The 20,704-nt window shown below is 47.6% G+C and overlaps 5 protein-coding genes across 5 annotated transcripts; 2 read left to right on the forward strand and 3 right to left on the reverse strand.

Moving 5' to 3' along the window:
- Positions 1-629: 629 nt before the first annotated feature.
- On the reverse strand, positions 630-2,477 carry PG986_014576 (uncharacterized protein; the record flags this gene model as incomplete). Its single annotated transcript, XM_066850798.1, has 1 exon — positions 630-2,477. The coding sequence occupies one exon, from the start codon at positions 2,475-2,477 to the stop codon at positions 630-632; it is 1,848 nt and encodes a 615-aa protein (XP_066693036.1).
- Positions 2,478-5,422: 2,945 nt separating this feature from the next.
- On the reverse strand, positions 5,423-8,629 carry PG986_014577 (chromatin structure-remodeling complex subunit RSC1; the record flags this gene model as incomplete). Its single annotated transcript, XM_066850799.1, is given in 5 exon segments — positions 5,423-6,397; positions 6,660-7,219; positions 7,277-7,872; positions 7,890-8,101; positions 8,162-8,629. The coding sequence occupies 5 exon segments, from the start codon at positions 8,627-8,629 to the stop codon at positions 5,423-5,425; spliced, it is 2,811 nt and encodes a 936-aa protein (XP_066693037.1).
- A 1,859-nt stretch (positions 8,630-10,488) lies between these two features.
- PG986_014578 (lysine methyltransferase) lies at positions 10,489-11,212 on the forward strand (the record flags this gene model as incomplete). The annotated part of the gene is made up of 2 exons (XM_066850800.1): positions 10,489-10,541; positions 10,627-11,212. The coding sequence occupies 2 exons, from the start codon at positions 10,489-10,491 to the stop codon at positions 11,210-11,212; spliced, it is 639 nt and encodes a 212-aa protein (XP_066693038.1).
- Positions 11,213-11,852: 640 nt separating this feature from the next.
- PG986_014579 (ABC transporter) lies at positions 11,853-12,884 on the forward strand (the record flags this gene model as incomplete). Its single annotated transcript, XM_066850801.1, has 2 exons — positions 11,853-12,224; positions 12,276-12,884. The coding sequence occupies 2 exons, from the start codon at positions 11,853-11,855 to the stop codon at positions 12,882-12,884; spliced, it is 981 nt and encodes a 326-aa protein (XP_066693039.1).
- Positions 12,885-13,079: 195 nt separating this feature from the next.
- On the reverse strand, positions 13,080-14,852 carry PG986_014580 (cytochrome P450; the record flags this gene model as incomplete). Its single annotated transcript, XM_066850802.1, has 5 exons — positions 13,080-13,409; positions 13,493-13,807; positions 13,876-14,180; positions 14,238-14,721; positions 14,784-14,852. The coding sequence occupies 5 exons, from the start codon at positions 14,850-14,852 to the stop codon at positions 13,080-13,082; spliced, it is 1,503 nt and encodes a 500-aa protein (XP_066693040.1).
- Between the last annotated feature and the right edge of the window lie 5,852 nt (positions 14,853-20,704).

The raw sequence follows: 20,704 nt of genomic DNA on the forward strand, positions 1-20,704 counted from the left end.
GTCTTCATAAATGTCGTCAAAACAAATGAAAATGCGCAAAGTGCCTCAGAGAAATGCCTTTTCACCTACTCCAAGTCGATCTTAAATATCTTTCATGTCGACACCAACCGGCTGACTTGCGTTCAAACTAAGCAGTGATCAGGAATGCGAAGTTCCGAGACGCAAAGCTAAGCGAGTTCAAGGTGTGCCTGGTTTGGATCATCTGCAAACCCCAGCGCTCCGACGTGGAGAGCTTAAGATACAGAGCTAACGATGAAGAATATGAAGAAAGCGCAGGAGGTAGATCGCATCATGTCTCGAGGGCCGCGCTGTGTTCCCCAAAAATAGTATAATAGTACACTCGTGAAAAATGTTAAAATGTAGGCGAAAGGACGAATGCGTCGAACTTCAAATGACCACTTGAAGTGTGATTGAGAAATCAGTGTACCTATGAAACCGGGACATTAGTATTACTCCAGGAATGAAATATGTGAACTTGACGGAATGAGCCCATGAGTTTTACTTACCAATTAGTCCGGATGCGACGTGGAGAGGTGATGGAAGTAACACCGCTCATAGTAGTATAACATGGGGGAGCCAGAGTGACTTGCAACCAGATGCCATAATCGAATGGGACAACTTGGTCATCATCACAGCTTCAACATGTCCTCGTAGAACGGGTCCAATTCGATAATGCGAAATTGCGAAGCGAATTGATCAATGAAAGGCGCTCGCTTCCACACGGACGACAAGCAGCGCTTCCATGAAACGACCTCCACATGCCAGCCCATGGACATGGCCTTCTGCGCGTAATGAGCAAACCCTTCGGAGAACTCGGCTTCTTTCGCATCTCCAGTGGCTAGTACCATGATACCAGGCGCAGTCCCGTTTCCAGGGAATGCTGCATCAAGAATGCTCGACTGCATAGCCAGGTGAAGGTTTTCATCGACACCTTGCTCACCTAGCTTTGTCCGAGGGCATAGGTACGACGGAGATCCATCGCCAGACTCGTCTCCACTAGAAGAAGTAGTCCAGTCAAAAGGCGAAACAGTGACGGCTGTAGAGCGACGATAGCTGTTGTTGCTGTCGAACTTGATCACCCGAAGCATCATGGAAGTCTTGTAATCCAATTTCTGGGCTGCTAAGAAGTGAGCCGGGGGGCTGATCTGCTCTGCAGCGTTTGCAACAGATCCAGCCAGTGACTTCTTGCCGACAGGGCGATCTCGCACCAAGATATGATGAAGGTGGGAAAATAAGAAATTTCTGGGGTCAATGTGGAAATACTGATGCTTGTGAATGCCTCTCTTCTCTTTGCATTTCTCTTCGAACCCGATGAAAATATTTGACATGTCGACAAATATGTGAACAGGAGCGTCTGGGATCTTCTCATCAAGCTGCTTCAATTTGAAGAGCTTGCGGTTGAGATTCTTGAACGGGTCTTCAACGGTCAAAACCTGCTCAGGTACCCCATAAACGGCCTTGAAATTGCTTCCAGGGAATGATGAATTGCCCGGTACACCATAGACGGCGTTGTAGTTGCTTCGAGGACATGGGGAATTGTCGACTACCAATGGGGCCGTGGTCGTGCTGGAATCATATTGTTGAAGCTTCGTAAAGCTGCCACCGCCCGTTGCCACGTAATGCGGCGCTTCCGTGAAGCTAGTGATTCTCTTAAATTTTTTGACTGGAGCGGGGGCGCCCGTTGCCACGTAATGAGGTGCTTCCGTGAAGCTAGTGATCCTCTTGAAGTTTCTGTCCGAAGCGGGAGCGACGTACGGCCTGATACGTGGGTTTCCGTATACATGCACAGTGGCTGCTTGGCTGCTTGGTACGGGCCGAGCAGGTGTAGTCGGCGCTTGGGGCGGCGGAACGGCAGTGGACTTGGACGGATAGAGTGGCAATGTTGCTTTGCCGGTTTCAATCGTGTTGAAATTCCTAGACCTGGGTACTGGGCCGCTGATATATTGGGAGGAGATTTGAGATCGAACATCATGGAATTGACCCTGTGACCGAAGTAGTTCAGCTGCCCGACTGCTGATATTATCAGCAAGTTTGGTAGCAGGCAGCTTCGCGGGAGTCGGAGGCGATGAGTCCGGGGTGCGGTACGAAGAGCGCTGGGTTGACTTTTCGGTTGCCACCGAAATGTGAGAGTCGTCACTGTGATCAGCGCGACCGCTGTGAGCTTTCAGTTCATCAGGCGTCTCGTAGTCGTAGCCCATTCCATCATATGGTAACTCTGCAGGATTTGCAACCGAAGGAACTGGGAGCGGCAGTGATCCGTGCGTCTTCTTGTTGACGGCATCTTGGTTCACGACATCCTTTGACAGCGATGACTCGGGCTGACTTCTCAGGCGGAGTGTGATGCTCGTGAGATCACCCAAACGAGGCAAGGAATTCTTGCGGCGCAAGTATGGATGGACTCGGGAACCATCGGGCCCGGGCCGCTGTGCAACAGCACGCTTAACAGGCCGGGTCACAGCCTCATCGTTATCACGCATTGTGGTATGCATGATCTATGAGCATCTGTTTTAGGTCAGCATGAATCAGAGCCGGGATGGAGATGATAAGGGATGAAAGAACGCAAGAATGGCGGTGCCTAGATCTGATGTATGGAGCTGGGCCGGTGGTAGATTTGTGAAGAAGAATGAAAATATGCCGGCCGGGCTAAGGTCCGGAAGCACCCGCCAAGTTCGTGTTAAAGGGTTTTGAGCGCCTGCCAAACGTAGCCGAGAGCCGTCTGCGCCCGCTGAAGTCGTGTTGACCGGTCTAAAGTGCCTGCCAAACGCGGTCCGGAGCCGTATGCGCCCGCTAAGTTGGTGTTGAGCAGTCGTGAGCGCTTGCCAAACGTAGTCCGGAGCTGTCTGCGCCCGCCTATTTGGGAATGTGGAATCGTGTGCTCTTGCCTGACGAAGTATGGGAACGCGTGAGCCTACGCAAACGTAGTCTTGAGCTGTAGGCGACCGCCGAAGTAGCCTCCGGAGGCAGACGCCGACCAACTTGGAGCCCTGAATCGGATGGAACCTCCGATGTTTAAGGGGTGTTTGAAGCCGCTGACAAATTTGATGTGTGAAGACGTCTGACGTGGTAGACAAAGTCGACAGCAGGAGACGTAAGTGTATCGTCAAGTCGTCCACGTGGGATGGGAGATGTAGCGGAGGAGAGAAGGAATGACGGAATCGTGGAGGAACCGTGCTATTTGTAGTGTAGGCCCTCGCGGAATTATCCCCAGACCCGGGAAGCATTCACCCTCGCCGAAGTTGAATACACTCGCCGATGGGAATGGACTCGGCGATATGAATGAACTCGGCGATACGTTAATGCAACCCCCAAGGCGTATCCACCTGTCCCGGAGTCCACAGACAGATCGGGGTCGAGTCCGGCACCGGGCACGGTGATGATCTTGGCAACAGTCACTTGCCTCCTGCGGCTCGGCATGAAGCTTCGGGGTACGGTTCTTGCGTATGCGTGTCCGTAGAGCGCTCCCGTCTAGTATTCACAATGGGATCGAAGAGCCCATTTGAGATAAAAGGAATGTCACGAGCGCATCAGATGACCTCGCCAAAGTTGGCAGACAATGTAGAGTCGCAAGGTGTGCGCCCCTGCCGCATTCATCCATTCTTGCGCATCAAGCGGGGCCCCACGCGGGGCCAGCCGATTTGAGGTCCGAGGGTGATGAGATCGAGGTCCGACCATGAGGTCCAATCCAGTGGTGTCCAAGGTAGGTGTCGAGGCATGTTTTGGGCAGTGTGGTGCAGGGCAGGGCAGGACAGAGCAAGGCGGTGATAGCATAGGGAAAGGAGGGAGATCAAGTGACTTACCTCATACGTGTCGCTCGAAAAATGCTGATGTCGTGAAAGAAAGAATGAAATCCAACAAATGGCGAGATGCCAAGCGATGGGGATGGAAGCAAAGGAAGAGCGCTGTGTTGGGGTTGTATCGGAAGAGAACGTGAGTAAAAGGAAATAATTACTATTACCCGCTCGGCGACGAACAAAAACAACAAATGCGCTTAGAAACTGGAAATAATGTATACGTAAGGAGAAGAAGAAGGGAAGACGATGCTCAGCAAGCAGACCGGAATCGAAGTTGCGAAATAATGAACGTCGATTGTTAATGGTTGTGATTGGGCTCGTGGATGAATCATGATTGAGCTGAAGTCGAAAGAGAGCCTTGCGGCTACAGCGGTGGACGGCGGGCCTCTGGCGCTAGCCAATGGCACTAAACTAAATGGATACCTACTGCTGGTGGTGGGGGGGGATGGATTCGCCGCCAGGATGCTGGACATTTGTACTGAGCAGATCTAGCAACCAACTGCGACCAACGCTCGTGCGATGCTCAAAATACCATGTTGAATATCATACTTATATATACAGATACCGAAGCAAACTCCAGAGCTGTACATATTGACCACTATCATCTTTATATGCTTTTCCTAGCTGTTGCATCTGTTGAGAAAGGTTGCCTGCAGATGACTGCTTTGCTTCGGGACCGCAATCTACTGTTCCAGCGCCAAAGTCTATGTCAATTGGCCGTTCGGAGTCTTGCCTACGGGCCAGAGGCCCAGAGCACAGAATCAGAGCACATCCCCCACCTTTTGACTCATCTAAACTCGCCACAACGAGGCGGTAAACGGCCCAATCTCCCAATGTTCTGGAATGCCGCTACTTCTGTAGCAGAAGGGAATCAACTAAGCCCAACTTGGCCCACCATTAATGGATCTCAGGGTCCAGTACGGAGCAGACCGCGAACAGATCGATCTGCCATGCCAGGCTGCAGTCAAGCTTGACGTTCCTGAAGATCATATTGCCGCTGCGATACCTCCCAGTATTTCCGTGTTACTTCTAAAGTTTGTAGCGATCAGAACCTTGGGCATATTTAGCAGTTCATCATGTTAATAGATCACATTGCTACGTTTCTTTGTCCATTTTCGCATTCAACGAGCGCCAAACTGCCAGCCTCCCTGCCAACGGGTGCAACCCCACATTGTGCGCTGGAGCTCCGGTCTTGGCATTCACCTTACATGGAGCTCCAGCAGGCCATCTACTGGGCTGGCTTGCAACTCATACCCTAGTCGGATGTATGACTGTGCTGATAATTTCTGATCCGAGTGCGCGTTGAGAGGGTCTAGTATGCTTCGAAAGGATCATGGACAAATAGTATGTGATTATCAGACTTTATTTTGTTTTACGCTATGGCGCTTCTCCTAGAGTGTTCAAGCCACAGGGGCAGGTAGGTGCCATGGCTGAATCTAATCATACAATGCAAGCGATATACAGCAAGGCAAGAGAGGCAACTGCTTCTCGTTGTAGGCCAATGATATCCCGAAGCCAAGCAATACATTCTGGTATCTTGCGTGCGTTCCCTTGACACCCTTCAATGTTAAACCCCATCGCAAAAATCCTGAACGCCCGAATCAAGTCGCCTCGTAGCTGTCCGGCTATCTTCAGCGGCCGTAGGCGTCGATATCCTCGTCTCGTACACTCCAGCCATCGTATTGCTGCTTGAGGGCTTCGTTCTCCTTATTCATTGTGCTAATCCACTTGTTGAGAACATCGGCAGCAACATCAATCTGCTCTTGCATCTCGAGCTTCTTCTGCTCAGCGGCAGTCTCGGCCTTCTTCTTCTCTTCCTCCTTGCGCAGCTCATCGCGTGCCTTCCGCTTGGCGCGCCGGTCTTCAATGCCCCGAGCCCGGTCTGCGAGATAACGCACGCTGTGTCCCAGTCCAGCACTCTCGTGAGACACGCCTCGGTGTGCACGCTCCAGAGGGGGTTGTGTGAAGAACAAGACTCGGCCCGCCTCGTCTCGCTGGAACTGATCACGGATCTCGGCAGGGATGCGCTCATTTAGCGAATCGTCCAACCGATACACCTCCACAGGTCGCGGGGGGTTGTAAGCGTTTGCCTGACTAAGCCCACTCGGTGTAGGAATAGGTGCTACAGCCGCGGGGCGAGCAGGTGAGGGTGCGAGTCGTTGATCGTAGCCGACCATTGGGGAGGCGTTCATGGGCATTGGCTGGTGGTGAGGCTGATGGTGAGGTTGGTGAGGTTGGTGAGGCATGGGTGTGCCGTTAGCAGCGTACTGGTAGTTGTTGAAGGCGGGTTGCGGAGGCGGGTGCTGGTAATGTGGGGTCTGCGGCGGCATCTGTGGTGCTGCGTGAGCGTTGTGCATGCCGGGATGTCCGTACTGAGGCACTGGGACTGGCGACGCGCTAGGGCGAGGCGCGAAGTGCGGCGCAGCATAAGCCGGATTGACAGGAGTCGGCGTCGGAGGGGCGGCGACCGGCTGGAAATGGTGCGGTGTATTGCCCATGGTGATGTCGCCCTGACTACTGGTAGCCTGCATCATGGATGGACGACGAATAGGTTCCACTGGAGCTACCGGCGGAGGTGTAGGCGTAGGCTCAGGTGGTGGAGATTCCTGGTGGACAGAATGAGTAAGTAAAAACCCCATGCAATATGGCCGAAATCAGAGTCATGAATGTGCATTCCCAGTCAAAAAGCGGGAAAAGGCTGGAACGCGGGTAATCGATAAGACGGGAAAGCGATAATGGAGTGTGGCCTTATCGTTGGGAGGGGGAATAAGAATAAGCAGGTGGGAGAAATGCAGGACGCAAATGAATTAAAATGAAATGATTTGGAATGAGACAAGGCTCTGGCTTCCCTCCTTCTTTCTTACTCACATTGGCTTCGCGCTCGCGACAGTGCACCGCTCCAATCAGCGGAGGGGCATTTGGATGTCCCCATGTCGGTTTGGGCAGAGGATCAGTCGGCTTTGCATCGTCCCTAAGCAGATGCTTGATGGGACTGGGCATCTTTCGCAGTCCTCGGGGGACGTCGAAGAGGTCCATCTCATAGTCCTTCTCGCGAACTTCGTCAGGCACGCAGCTGGCCCAAGTCTTGATCTTGTTGAGGCGGTGCTTCTCTTCGTTGTATCGCGCCTCACAAACGTAGACATCTTTATCTTTGGGAAAACCACGCGGCCTACCCTTGTTAAAGCGGGTTACGAACATGACGAAGCACCTATCTACGACTTCGTCGATGCGATGGTCCCGATATTGACCTGTCTTGACCACCTCGTGCTCGAGGAAGTGCTTCTCAAATCGATGCACAGTTTGCTCGGGGCGGTAATACCAACAGGCGTTCACCCATTTCTGTCCAGACTTGTCCTCCCAGGTTCGGTATATCTGAGCGACAATAGGCTTCGTCAGGTCATTGGGGTTGGTGATATGGACCCAGTCGCCTGAGGTTTTCCATTAGCTTGTTGTCCTTTCTTCGCGGTCGCTTTGCAAACACTTACCAACTTTCCAGACTTCTCCGCGATTGACAATCTCGGTCAAAGGCCGTCGTCCGTCTTCGTCCTCGAACTCGTTGTCAGGCCTAGCCTTCTCTTGCTCAGCCAGTAGTCGAGCCTGTTTCTGAAGCTCGACGGCATCTTGGAAGATCTGGCTGCCCTCCTCGTTGTACTCTTTGGCATTCTCAAACATCAACTCGATATCCTTGAGTGCGGCATCAACGTTCGGGTACTTCTTTCTCTTGGCCTTCTTCTTGATCGCGTCCAACGCGAGTGGGTTCTTGATGTGGGCGTAGTACTCCGGAGTAGCCTGCTTGTCGGGCAATTTCTCGAATGGCAAGATCATCAGCTCTCCATCGGGGTGCTTGAACTTGCGCAGGCCCTTAAGCAGAGCGTGTATTCTGGCTTCCAATGGAGTAAAGACCTTCGGGGGTCGGCCGCGCTTCTTGTGAGCATCTTCGTCCCTCGCGTCTGATTTGCGGCCTTGGCGACTGCGTCTTCCACGCCGACGACCACCCTCGTCATCTGAATCTTCGTCATCGTCCTCGTCGTCTTCATCATCTTCGTCCTCCTCTCCTTCGTCCTCTTCCGGGGTGGCGAGTCTTCGGCCTCGGGTAACTCGCCAAGGTCAGGCAGGACGGCCTCTTCAGGTGTTATGGCCTCGTCGTCGACTAACTTCTGGAGCTCCTCCTGAAATACCTCGCGCAGGCGACCGGCATCCTGGAAGAAATGGGACGAAGGTCGGTTATAGACTTGGGCGTTGTGGCAGATTTGCGCGACGTCGCGGACAAACTCGGAAAAGTTCGAGTACTGCTTCTTGAGCTTCTTGGTCTGCAGCAGCTAGTTAGAACGAAAGCTCGGGGGAGGAAGCTAAAGCGTGGGAAAGCGCACCCTGATGGTACTGAAGGCGATGCCTTCCTTGATGACGTCGTAGTAGTCAGGGACGAGGCGACGGTTAGGGACGCGTTGGAAGTGCTGGGCAATCTGATAGCCATCCTTCTCCCGGTAACTAGACAGGTAGTTGGCTATGTTCTCGATGATGATGTACATGTCGCTAGGCATGCCGCCGCGACGTCTGCTACCGGGTTCTTCGCTGGTCCCTGTGCCGGTCCCCTCTGCGTCGTCTTCTTCGCCTTCGGCGTCTGCGTCTTCTTCGCCCTCAGCATCGACGTCCGGGTCAGCCTCTCCGTCGGCATCCTCATCTGGTTCGCCGTCGGCATCTGGTTCGCCGGGGCCATCTTGGGTGGTGTCCATGGCCTCAGGCGCGTCTTTGGCCTCGTTTTCGGCGGCGGCCTTGGCTTCGATGGATTCGCGCACCTCGATCGCGTTGTCGGCAGCCTTCGCGTTCTGGTCGGCCATTGTGGATGCGGCAATAACAAAAACAAGCCCAAATTGGCAGAATTAGGTTTACGATTGGAAGGGCAGCATAACAATGCTCTGAAAGGGTGTGTTGACACCAAGAGAACGATTGCGCAACCTGGTAAATGCACCTTGTCGCATTCAATGACCTTCTGGCGATTGACTTGCTTGATCCAGGTAGCTCGGGAAACAGTTGGTTGATGGTTCTATGGCAGCAGCCGATCTTTTTCCGTTGCCAAGTACCTACTGGCGCGTGGGCGTTAACATCCGATCACCGACCGTGGTGGGGGTAGACACGTGGTCCGTGCGGAAGCTGCTGCTTTCAGCCGCCGCTACTACTGACAGGCCTGTGCTACAAGTCATGGCTCCGAACTGACGACGAATGGCAGATTTCTAACAGTTAGTTGGTGAGGGTTCTCTCTTGGCTTGCCCACTTCAACGCGTGAACGTCGCGGGTCCAGTTTCTGTTGGATAAATCCACTGTGAAGTTGTCACGTATCCGCGCCACATGCACTAAGTGGGCAACCAGTAGATGCTGTATCGATGTTCAAACATTGAGTATCAGCTTCTAATTTCTATGTGGACTGGCAATCAGGCGCTGGTACAGGATGTTGAAGCGTCTTTCACCCTTTCGCTATCAACGACGGTCGACATGATTCCGGTCTCTATAGGGGTCAGTGCTGAGTCTCTGCTATGAGCCTCTAAAGGACTACAAGTGCTGGGAGCACCCACCTCTCTGCTGACCTGCCGATGGAGAGGCAATCGGCTTACACTTCGCTTGGGAGAAGCAAGCCGCCTTGAGTGTATCCAACCTAGCTTCCAGTTTCCTAGATTATATCATTCATACCAGTCAGATGGCTTTGTCTTGCGTGCCTGCAAACGTTACATCGAAATGAGTCCCTACGGGTGTTTTAGCAGGAGCAAAGTCATCGGTCAGCGTTGTGCTGATACCCTGATCTGTACTATGGCAAACCAGGCAGCTCAAGGAGGGTATGTCTCTAGTTTGAGGAAAGGATCTGTGCATTTGGTGCATTGTCTATGGTGTACAGCATACTATGAACTCGCCATATGAAATCAGAGTGTAATCAGAATCTACCGTTGTTTGTTGAATCTATGAGAGAGGGTAACGAGACATGAACTTGGTCATGTAAGCTTGACGATGAGCACTCCTGTATCGAAGAGGTAACAGGTAGATTCAGCATAGCAAGCTGCTTGCTTTCGTTCCCCTTAACTTCTGTAAGGGAATATTGCGTCCTAGGAAGTTGAGATTGTCCCCAATGACATGTCTGTATTGTCAAAAGCCCAAGTGGTGAACCTAAGCCAGGGACTACTTACTTAGGTATGACTTTGCTCAGGGTACGTAAATCATCTTTTTTTTTTTTTTGAAACGGTGCTGTGAGAGTAGAGTGGTCTCTCAGTGAAAGCTCGCTCACACACCTGGGCTCTTGGATTTTGCTTCAGCTGAATTTTACTCGCGGCAATGGCATTTTCTGTTGAAAATCTTTTCGATTGGACTTTTACGCACCTAGTACTCCAAGTGAATGAGTTGTTGTTCCATTCAATGGTACTCGTGCTGATTTCTCTCAATCACAGCTAGTGAATTTCTATATAAAAGCCCTTACGTTCGACCTTTCCTTCCACCCGATTTCTTTGCTTCATCATCAATCGGCACTAGAAACAGCATAACCTTACTGCTGCTACCTGTGCCCAGTTTACCCAAGAGCCTACCTACTGAAGCTCAATTACTTTCATTTGCCTGCCGGCCAGAACCGGACAACGTGTGTCGCTCAGCAATCCCTCGGCGACCAACCGAGACGGGCCTCCGAGCGGGGAGCTCTTGCAAAGCATTGTTGAGTACAATGTGTTCACTCTTCCTGACGCTGGATGCACCATCTCAGTCGCCTCTGCACTTGTAAACCACAGGTATGTGACAGTATACACCTAGCCCGTCCCATTTTGATGGATACGCAGCATACTAACAGACAATTGTTTCGCAGTTGTGTGCCGAACGCATACATCTGTTACAACACGGATACAGACACGCTGGACTTTCACATGCTTCGTGATGTGAAGAAGGATACGGAGATCACTGTCTCGTACTTCCAGGACATTTATGCCCTCACACAGAGACAGCGCAACGACCGCCTGCGCAAATGGGGCTTTAGCTGTACATGCAGCGCCTGCATCTCCTTGCCGCCGACCTCCTGCACGCTTCCACCTGACGTCCGGCGTGAGAAGATCAAGAGCCTATTCTCAGAGGTGGATCAATTTACCATTGCCCGTCTAGAGAACTCCTACGATCCGCGCCCAGACCCACGCGGAGGAGCGAACATCAGCAATCAGGAGGTCCACGTGATTCTGGACAACCTGAAGGAGATCATTCGACTGATGAAGGAGGAGGGACTTTACGGCCTGGCAATGTCTCAGCTTCTGGAGGACCATGCTCCGCTCCATGACGAGACTGGAAACCCGGAAGCTCGGCGATCCCAGATGGCAGAGGCGCTGCGAATCCGCCAGAGGTGCTTGGGGAATTTCCACCCGAGTACGCTGGAGCTGCAGAGAAAGATTGATCGTCTACACTAGGTAGACCGGTCAGATCAGGATTGCTTTCGTGTCACATAGAGGGTTGGGTTCGGGCGATGAGGCTCATTATTGCTTCAGCATCATCCGTAGATAGAAACGACAACCCCAATTGATAATGATGTTGAATCCGTAGAGAAAACACATGCCTTTCTAAATCATCGCTGTCCAATATCTGGTTTGCGTCGACGAGCTAAATCAGGCCGGTTCGCTCTAATGATAGTGCTTCAAATTCATGTTTCTGTTTCAGCGAGGTTGCATAACAAACGTTTGAGTCCGTCACTCATCTTCAGCGCAGACATATCGGCAGACGTTACATAGGCATATTGTATAAGTATTATTACAAACCTTTAGTTGCTTCTGCATTTGCAAACCAGGCATCCTATGCGAAACAGACAAGTTTGTATTCAATGATAATACGGCTGCAATCAGAAGCTGCCACTTTCACTTCATACCTAACTGCTCCGTACATAATTGTTTCTCTTTCCTCTTCTCGTTATCGTCAACCTTCACAAGACACAGCACTAACTTTACGGCGATTGCATTTAATTCTACGCCGAACCAACAATAGCCAATGCCTCATCTTTGCTCAACAACCAATCCCATCTTCCCTCTGATTCCTACGATACCACATCAACCCAACATGACTCCCATCACCATCAACGACTTCGTCATCCTCCGCCCCTCCAGCACCTCCGCCAAAGGCGCCGGCCTCTTCGCCAAGCGCGACCTGGAGCCCGGCCACCGCGTCATCTGCGAAGACCCCCTGCTGAAGTGCGACTCCCTCCCGCAGATCGGATCCGGACGCCCGAGCGTCCGAGACAGCCTCTCCGGCGAGCGGAGGATACAGATGGCGCGGCTCCCCGCCGGACCGGGCGATGTGTTCCAGGTCGACGCCTCGCAGGTCCCCCCTCAGCACCACCCTCTTCCGGAACGATGGCCGCCTCATGAACACGGTCAAGTACAACGAACTACGGATCGCGACGGCCAAGTACCCCATGGTGGGATTTTACACGTCAGTGACCAGCCACAGGTAGGTATACATGGCATACCCCACCCGTTATAGATATGTCTCGTGGCTGACTGGACACGACTTCACAGTTGTACACCGAATTCGTACCTGTGCTACAACGAGCTGACCGACTCCCTGGACCTCCACCTGGTGCGCCACGTAAAGGAAGGCGAAGAAATCACCGTGTCCTACTTCCAGGACGACTACGCCGTCCCCAAGAGCGTGCGAGCGCAGCGCCTGCAGAAGTGGAACTTCACCTGCCCCTGCCCCTGCTGCACCACCCACTCCGATACATCCGACACCCGCCGAGCCGCCATCAAGCGGCTCTTCTCCGACTACGACCAGACCAACATCGCCCGCATAATGAAAGACGTCGAGCTCGGTCGCCAGCGAAGTAGCGGACGTAGCACTCGAGCAGAAGTAGTGGACACCGAAGTCTGGGACCAGCTCGACAATCTCCGGCAGATCATTCGGCACATGAAGGAGGAGGGCCTGTACGGCTTGGCCATGAAATGGGTGCTGGCGGACTACGCCGTGCACCTGCAAGAAGCCGGCGACTTGCAGGCTCGACGGGCCACTATGAGAGAGTCGCTCCAGATTCTGGAGATGTGCCTGGGAGTCTTCCATCCCGACACCAGGGCTTTGGCGCAGTGTGTCGCATGAAATCCTGGGCACATGTGTTCGCTAGTCGAACGTAAGAGAGATCGATTAGGGTAAGCCAATATATGAAAGCTCTGGGAAAGTCTAGACACAAGACAGAAATCTAAAACACACTAATGATGCCATTTTCATTGTGCCTCCAAAGTGCGTGCCTCCACTCCCCACAACATGTGATACCATCTGTTCCATCCACCCCCCTTAACTCAACACCCGCGGCGTCATCTTGATAAACAAAGACGGCTTCAGCCACAACGAGTACGCGAGTTGCCTATCCATCCAATCCCGACTGCTACCGGCCAGCGCAATGTCAAAGTTGTACAGCACGCGCGCCATGATGAGCCGCATCTCGGCGTACGCCAGGTTGCGCCCGATGCAGTCGCGGGGCCCCACCGCGAACGGCTGCAGCACGTCGAGCTGGTCGCCCGCGAACTCGGCCGCGCCCAGGAACCGCTCCGGGTGGTACTCGTACGGCTTCTTGAAGTTCTGCTCGCGGTGGTAGGCGGGGTATTGCCAGACGGCTACGGCGGTCTGGATTTCACAAAGGGGTGTCAGCTTTGTTCTAGTGTCGTGACATGTGTAAGGAAGGAGGGCGGGGCGGAGATGAAACTTACGCCTTCGGCTACGTATTTTCCGGCGATGGTGCTGCCACCTTCCGGGGTCTGACGGGGCAGACCACCGACGATGCTGGGGTAGCGTCGCAGAGCTTCGTTCAGACAGGCCAGCAGGTAGGGGAGATTCATGACAGAAAGCAGCGTGATGTCCTTGTCACTCTTGAACGTCGTACGCACTTCCTCGGTGGCCTTGGCGAGGGCGGCGGGGTTCGTCAGCAGCAGGTAAGTGACACCACACAGCAGAGTCGCAGTCGTCTCGGACCCAGCCACGATGAGCTGACTTGTGTTGAGAAGCCATTGATCCTCAGTAAGGTTCTATATGCCACGATATCATGTCAGGTTTTGCTTCCCTTGAATAAGCCCTGAGCCAGAATGCCACTTACCCACTTCTCCTTCTCCTTGAGCCACCCCTCCATAATATCAGGTTGCGAACCGAGCGCGACCCGGGCCTCGAGCTTCTCCTTGACATGCTTGATGTGCTCCGCACGAGCCTTCAGAATGCTCGGCTGTCGAGAGACCCAGTTGACGAACCATTTCAGGCCCAAGTGCATGAAAACCGCGATCTGAGCAGACTCGTTGGCCAGCGAGCTGATCAACTTGACCCAAGGGTGATACTCGGAAGCAGCGAGACAGCCGAAATCCTGAGAGAATGCGAGTTTGCCAAGGATGTCGAAGGTAGCGAAGGTGTCTAAAAAGGGGGTTAGTATCACGGTGAAGAGATTCTCCATGGGGCAGCCAAACTTACACCAGTCTTTCATATCCAACTCCGCCTTGCCACCATCACAATTCTCTCGTAACCGCTGAATCAAAAGATCAACATACCCACTAATAACCGGCTCCTGCTTCCGCATCGCCCCATCACTAAACGACGGCGCAATCGCCTTGCGCAGCTTCCCATGCTCCTCGCGCGTCGGCGCGTTCATGATGGACGTCGGGATGTTGTCGCTCGGGAAGTAAAAGTCGGGCGCCTTGGGCAGCTCGCGCCCGCTGCGGACGCCGTAGATGTCGCGCCAGGCCTCGGCGCTCGCAAACGCCAGCTCGTTGGGCGCTATGCGCACGACGTCGCCGTACTGCTCGTGCAGCGCCGCGACGTGGAACGGCATCCGGCCGTTCACCATCTCTATGGTGGACCGGAACACGGTCGCCCGGTTCAGGAGGGGGCCGGGGAACTTCCGCAGCGGGTGGAAGAAGAGGTTGTACACCACCTTGGCGACGACGTAGATAAGAAACTGCGGCGAGGTTTAGTCAAGCGTTTCATATGGATCACAAGGGTTGTTTCATCAGCACTTACAGCGGCCAATGCCAGGGCGGCAATCCTCGCCGCCCCTATAGAGTCGGACCCCAGCAAGAAGGAAGACATGGCTAGTTCTCCGAAGGTGGTGACTACGGATGCCTCAGGCTATGTGAGCCAAAGGGGTATGAAAGGGATATCTCGAATTCATCTCACAAGTACGCTGCTGGTGATAATGCATCAACTATGTATACCAGCCAGTCATAGAACGTCGTTCCATAAGCACACCACTAGGATGACTATTACAGGGGCCGACGCGACAGACGGGCATCAAGGTATCACGCCGCAACTCAAAGAACAGTACGGCATGTCACAGGTTAATGACCAACCATTGCGGCATCTAACACAATGTCTCACCAACCAACTTGACAGCGCGCACGTCCCGTATCACAGGAGTGACATGTCTTCGGTCAAGGGTGGTGTTTCACGATGCCTATAATAGTAATAGTAACCTTTGCCAATCCAGTAACTCTCCAATTTTGGGTATACCCTAGGCGTTGAAGCACACGACCCAAATTCTCGAGCTCTTATTGGCCAGAGAGGTCCAAACCCATTGCTTACTGTACTGAAAGTGGATCTGAATACTACTTTACAGCTTACTGTTGGGAGTATAAGGAAGCATAGGAAAGAGTCATTACCCACCACGTGGTCCTCAAGTCCGATTTCTGACTCGCGGCTACTCCTTCGTGCGTGTCCGGGAGAAATTGAGGAAAATACAACCCACGGGAAGTACCGAAACGCGAAAGACACGACCTGCATCAATTACAATTCTGTGAATGTCCAATGAAAATGCACAGGGTGGCTGTGGAACTTGATACTGTGGCGCACCTCACGCTTGTTGCCACCCCCTAACCCCTGTGGTTATTACCAGTCAAGCTTTCATGCAGCAAACAAGCGAAGATATGTAAGGCAAGTGGTTTGTTCGCGAGGTTACAAGACGTACTCGCTGCAATTGAAATCCGACTCGATTTCTATCCCGTTATGCGCCTGGAATCTACTAAAGTAAGAAAATAATTTGCCATCAGAAAATGTAGAATATGCTACTGCTATACATGTGTATGTAATGTGCCCAAAATGCGCCTTATCCAAAATCTAAAATACACAACCCAAAACGCCTGTCCCAATTATATGTAACGTAAAGGAAACTGTTAAATGGCCTTTATATGTACGTACGGTGGTTAGCGATGCATAATATGGTATATTTTAGGTCCTCTATAATGTATACTTTATTTAAATAGAGAGGGGATCGTGAGATCCTTTTTGTACGGTAAAACAGATAGTTCGTACGCACGGCGCACGTGATCCCTTTAAACTGTACTAGTTGTTACTTTTAAGTTAGGTATTTTAATACTAGTAATTTTTTTTTAAAAAAAGAACGTACCCTTTTTCCGTATTTCCCCGTAGATTATATAGACGTATTAAATTATCCGATCTCTTACGTTCCTTTTTTCGGTACGGGTAGTGCCGTATTTACCTTGTTTACTCTTAGTGATATAACTAATCTAAAAAAACCGTAGTCGCCGGTACCGTATACGATACTTAGTACTTCGTTCGATATTTAATTAATATTTAATTAATAAAAAAATTCTCCTTTATACGAATTAATAACTAGTCCCCCTTTATTCGTTCCGATTTAAAATATTCGAAATTCGAATTAGTAAATTTATTAATTCGCACTCCCTTTATTAATATAAAGAAAAACTTAATTCTTTAATCCTTCGCATAAAAAGTTTCTCTCTTTTAATTATTTACCTTTACTACTATAACTACTCGTACGAAACTAAGCCTTAAACTATTTACTTTAATTATTCACTCTTTTTTATATAACTTCTCTTTTCGCGCGATAACTAATATAAATAACACCTTATCCGGTTTGTACGCTGTTATTTTCGAACCGTAAAACATTATTAGTCGTAATAGTAATTATTAATAAGTAACTTTACTAATTAACTCTATAATTAACCGTATTTTCCTTTAAAATATTATTATTAATATACGATTACTCTATTTTTTTATTAGAATAATATTCGAATATTAATAATTATACGATAAAATAACGAAAAACGAGTAATCGCGATACTTAATTACGATATTACTATTCGTATTTAAGTTACCGAGTTTTTTAAACTAATAATTTCACGAATTATCTAACGCGAAAATTATTTCCGTACGCTTTTTATTACTTCTCGTAAAATAGCCGGTCTTAATTATACTAATAAGTATATCCGAGACTCGTACCCGTTCCGTAACTACTTCCGTTTTACCGGTTACTCGAGCGGCCAGTATGCCACGTACGTTTAAAAGTCGTACGGTTCCCGGTGTTATACTCCAATTATTTTACCGGTTTAATATAGTAATAACGATAACGATAATAATAATAACGATAATAATAATAACGATAACGACGATTCGAATAACGAAAAAAATAGAGTAGTTTTTAAAATAACGATATTTAAACGGGGTCGTGCGAAAAAATAATATATAATATCCGGGGATAATAAATCGTATAATATCTTTTTTTTAAAGCTTTAATATAATATACTATTACGTTTTTTTACCTTCTTTTTTCGTATAGTAATAAAATATCGGTAATAACTATATATCGTGCGGTAATAAAGGAAATATCCCACCCTTTCTCTTTTTACCTAAACTAAAGTTCGGGTCTTTTCACGTATGCTTTTATTCGTACGGTGAGCCTATTCGTAAAAATAAGCCGTTTAAATGCTTAGTTTAAAGTCTTCTTCGTAAGGGCGTCGGTTAAATTATCTCGGCCGTTAACTTAATAAATCTTTAAAATCTCTTTCCTCTCGTACGATTCTCAGAAAAATATAATATCGATTATAAGCCTTTTTTTGTTTATAGTCCCGAGCTTAATAAAATATTCGTATAATAATCTCGAGTCGGTGCAAAGGATTATCGGGATATTTTAAAATCTAAGGCTTTATATAATCTTTTAAAATATAGAGTTAAGTGTAATACCGTTATCGACTCTAAAGATTATACCGTATAGTTCGCTCGCGAATATACTTCGCGTAATTCTTTTATATTTTATTAAGCTTTAATATATAATATTTTCTTTTATTTTAAAACTATTCTTTATACGGCGTATCTTTTAACCGATCGCGATAATATATCCGAGTTAAAACGTTAATTCTTTATTATTCGCGAACGAGCCGTCCGTAAAAATATATACTTTTATACGTTAAAAGTTAAAGGGGATATATTTTAATCTTTATGCGGGGTTTTTAATTTATTATAATATTTATATATTAAAGTATTCGATATCTTTCTTCTCCGGCGTTTAAACTTAAGCGGCGACGAAGAAGTTATATAAAGCCTTCGATTAATATATTAAGGCGATATATACTCCTTTTACACGTTAAAAAACGTATTGTTAGTCTCGGTTCGTAGTTTAAACGTCGATAAAGCGGAGTTATTAAGCCTGTCCTTTTTATTTAAATAAGATATCGTGCGATTTAAACTGGATTTTTCCTCCGTTAAACTTAATCGGTCTATCCTCGGTTAAGGTTTTTTTCGGCTTCGCACGAAATTTCGTATTCGTAAGCTCCTTTTTTTTTTTTTTAAGAGAACGGGGGAATAGTAAAACTAAATATATCGTCGGTTTATATTATCGTAATACCGAAAATGTTTAGTTCATCGTATATAAATAAGAGATATAAATTATACGTAAACATCGTTATTTCGAGGTTTCGTACATAGTATTTATAATACGTTTTAAATTAATAAAGGCCGGATTCCGCTAATCCGTATAATAATAATATAATCTAAAAAATCGTACCTTCCGGGAAATATAGCTTAAACTCCTTTAAAAGCTCGGCGTATATTTTTCGGGTAAACTTCTCGTATAACTAAATATATATTTACGTTATATCCCGAAGTTCTCCGTGCGCTCCGAAATCCTTAATAAGCGTCGGTTTAAAAGCGAAAAATAAATATTAGCTTATCCGTTAAATAATCGGCGATTAAATTAAAATCTTTTTTTTATCGACGTCGCCGTACCCTTAAATAATAAGCCTAAACTTTTCGTACGGCTTAATATTTTTTCTTTTTACCTCGCGTACGAATCGTATTCTAAAAATTCGTTATTAACCGTATATTCGTAAATTATATCGTACGAATTAAAAAACGCTTTACGCGGCGAGATTATTAATTTTTTCCGTATCGGATTCCTAAAACGGGGCTCCGAATATATTAATAACGCCGTTTTTCCGGAGTTTTAATATAAAATCGTAGTTTTTTTATTTCCGTATAATAAAAAAAATATCGTACGATATATTATCGTTTAGCGGTTTTTTTCGTGTTATAACGATAATATAATTCGCGATATTTTCTTTTTCCTCCGTATCGAAATATAATCGTATTAAAATATCCGTATAATCCGGGGGTATATAAGTATTTTTATTTTAAAATAGTTCGATACGTAGCTTAAATTATATTCGACGAAGTTCTAGTTAGTCGGTATACTATACGGTGCGTACCGGTATATTTATTTCGTTACTTTCCGAGGTTTTATTTTTTTCTTTTCGAAAAACGGCTTAATTTAAATAACTCGGAAATTTTTAAGCTATCGTGCGTATTAACACGAACTGTCTGTTCTTCGATTACGGCGATTTAATAAAATTCGGTCTAGCCGTCTTTTTTATATTATACGAAAACTTTCGTTTAAAGCGAAAAGGTTAAGATATTGTAAATATACGGTCCGTTTCGGGTATTTAAAGCCCGATTAATATCGATTTCCGCACGGTATTTCCGGAATATCCTTATTATTTCGTAAATAATTTTCGTACGTTCTTAAATCTCTAATAATAACGGGGATTATACGTTGATTCGAAGGTATACCCTAAAAACAAGGAGCGTCGGAACTAGGCCGTCCGGGCCTGCGGTATTATTAAGGGCTTTAACGGCTATTTAAAAGACCGTCTCCGGATTAATATATTAACCTAGTTCCTTTTATAAAATATCGTACGCTCGGCGGAGCGGGCCGTGCGATCTTTTAATTTTTCCTACGGCTTAGTATACCTCGATCGGTATTTATTTATACGTAATTCCTATTATTCGTACGTGGTCGCTAAACTCTTTTTTAAAATAAATACTTAAATCGTGTAAAATAATATTTAAAGGCCCTTAATAAACGTATATCTAGTATCGATAAAAAGCGTTCTACGTATTTCGTACGGAAAGGGTTTTTAAAAATATAGCGGCTTAAAATAAGGTACTCGTATTAATAACGTAGAGAGTATTTCGTTCGTTAATATATACGACGTTAACGATAATTTCGTAATTAAATTCATAGTTATCGCGTAGCGAAAACTTAAAGCGTTTTAAGGTTAAATTATACGATTAATATTATAAGTAGAATTTCCGGATCTCTTTTAAGTTTATCGGTTTAATATCGTTATATTCGGCGTTTTTAAAAAGGTTATATAGCCTTTTCGTACGGGGATATTCGAACCTTTAATAAAAATAACGGAGTTATATTTCGATAAAATATATTATTTACTTTATATGGTTAACGTTAAAAAATAAGTGTCCCTATTTCTAAATAACGGGGAATTATACGTTATCGTTTTTTCGTACAATAACGTTTTAAATATTATCGTAATAAGCTCCGAGTTAATCGGCGTCGTATAATAAAAGTAGGAATAGTATAAACGTATTAAAAATATTATACTTCGTAACTTTTAAATCTCTCCGTATAATAATAAATTTAATAAAGATTATAATAAGCGAGTTTCCGAATTAAATTAACGCTACTCCGGGGATTTAATTAATATTTACGTCGGGGTTTTTTCGTATATAAGCTTCGGCCTACGGTTTTCTAATAATAAAAACACGTACGGCGCCGGTATCTTATAGTTCGTTTTAATATTATTAATTATATTATTTACGAAAAGAGAATT

The sequence above is a fragment of the Apiospora aurea genome (genome assembly GCF_038362705.1).
Source record: "Apiospora aurea strain CBS 24483 chromosome Unknown utg000010l_segment0_segment0, whole genome shotgun sequence".
NCBI lineage: Eukaryota > Fungi > Ascomycota > Sordariomycetes > Amphisphaeriales > Apiosporaceae > Apiospora > Apiospora aurea.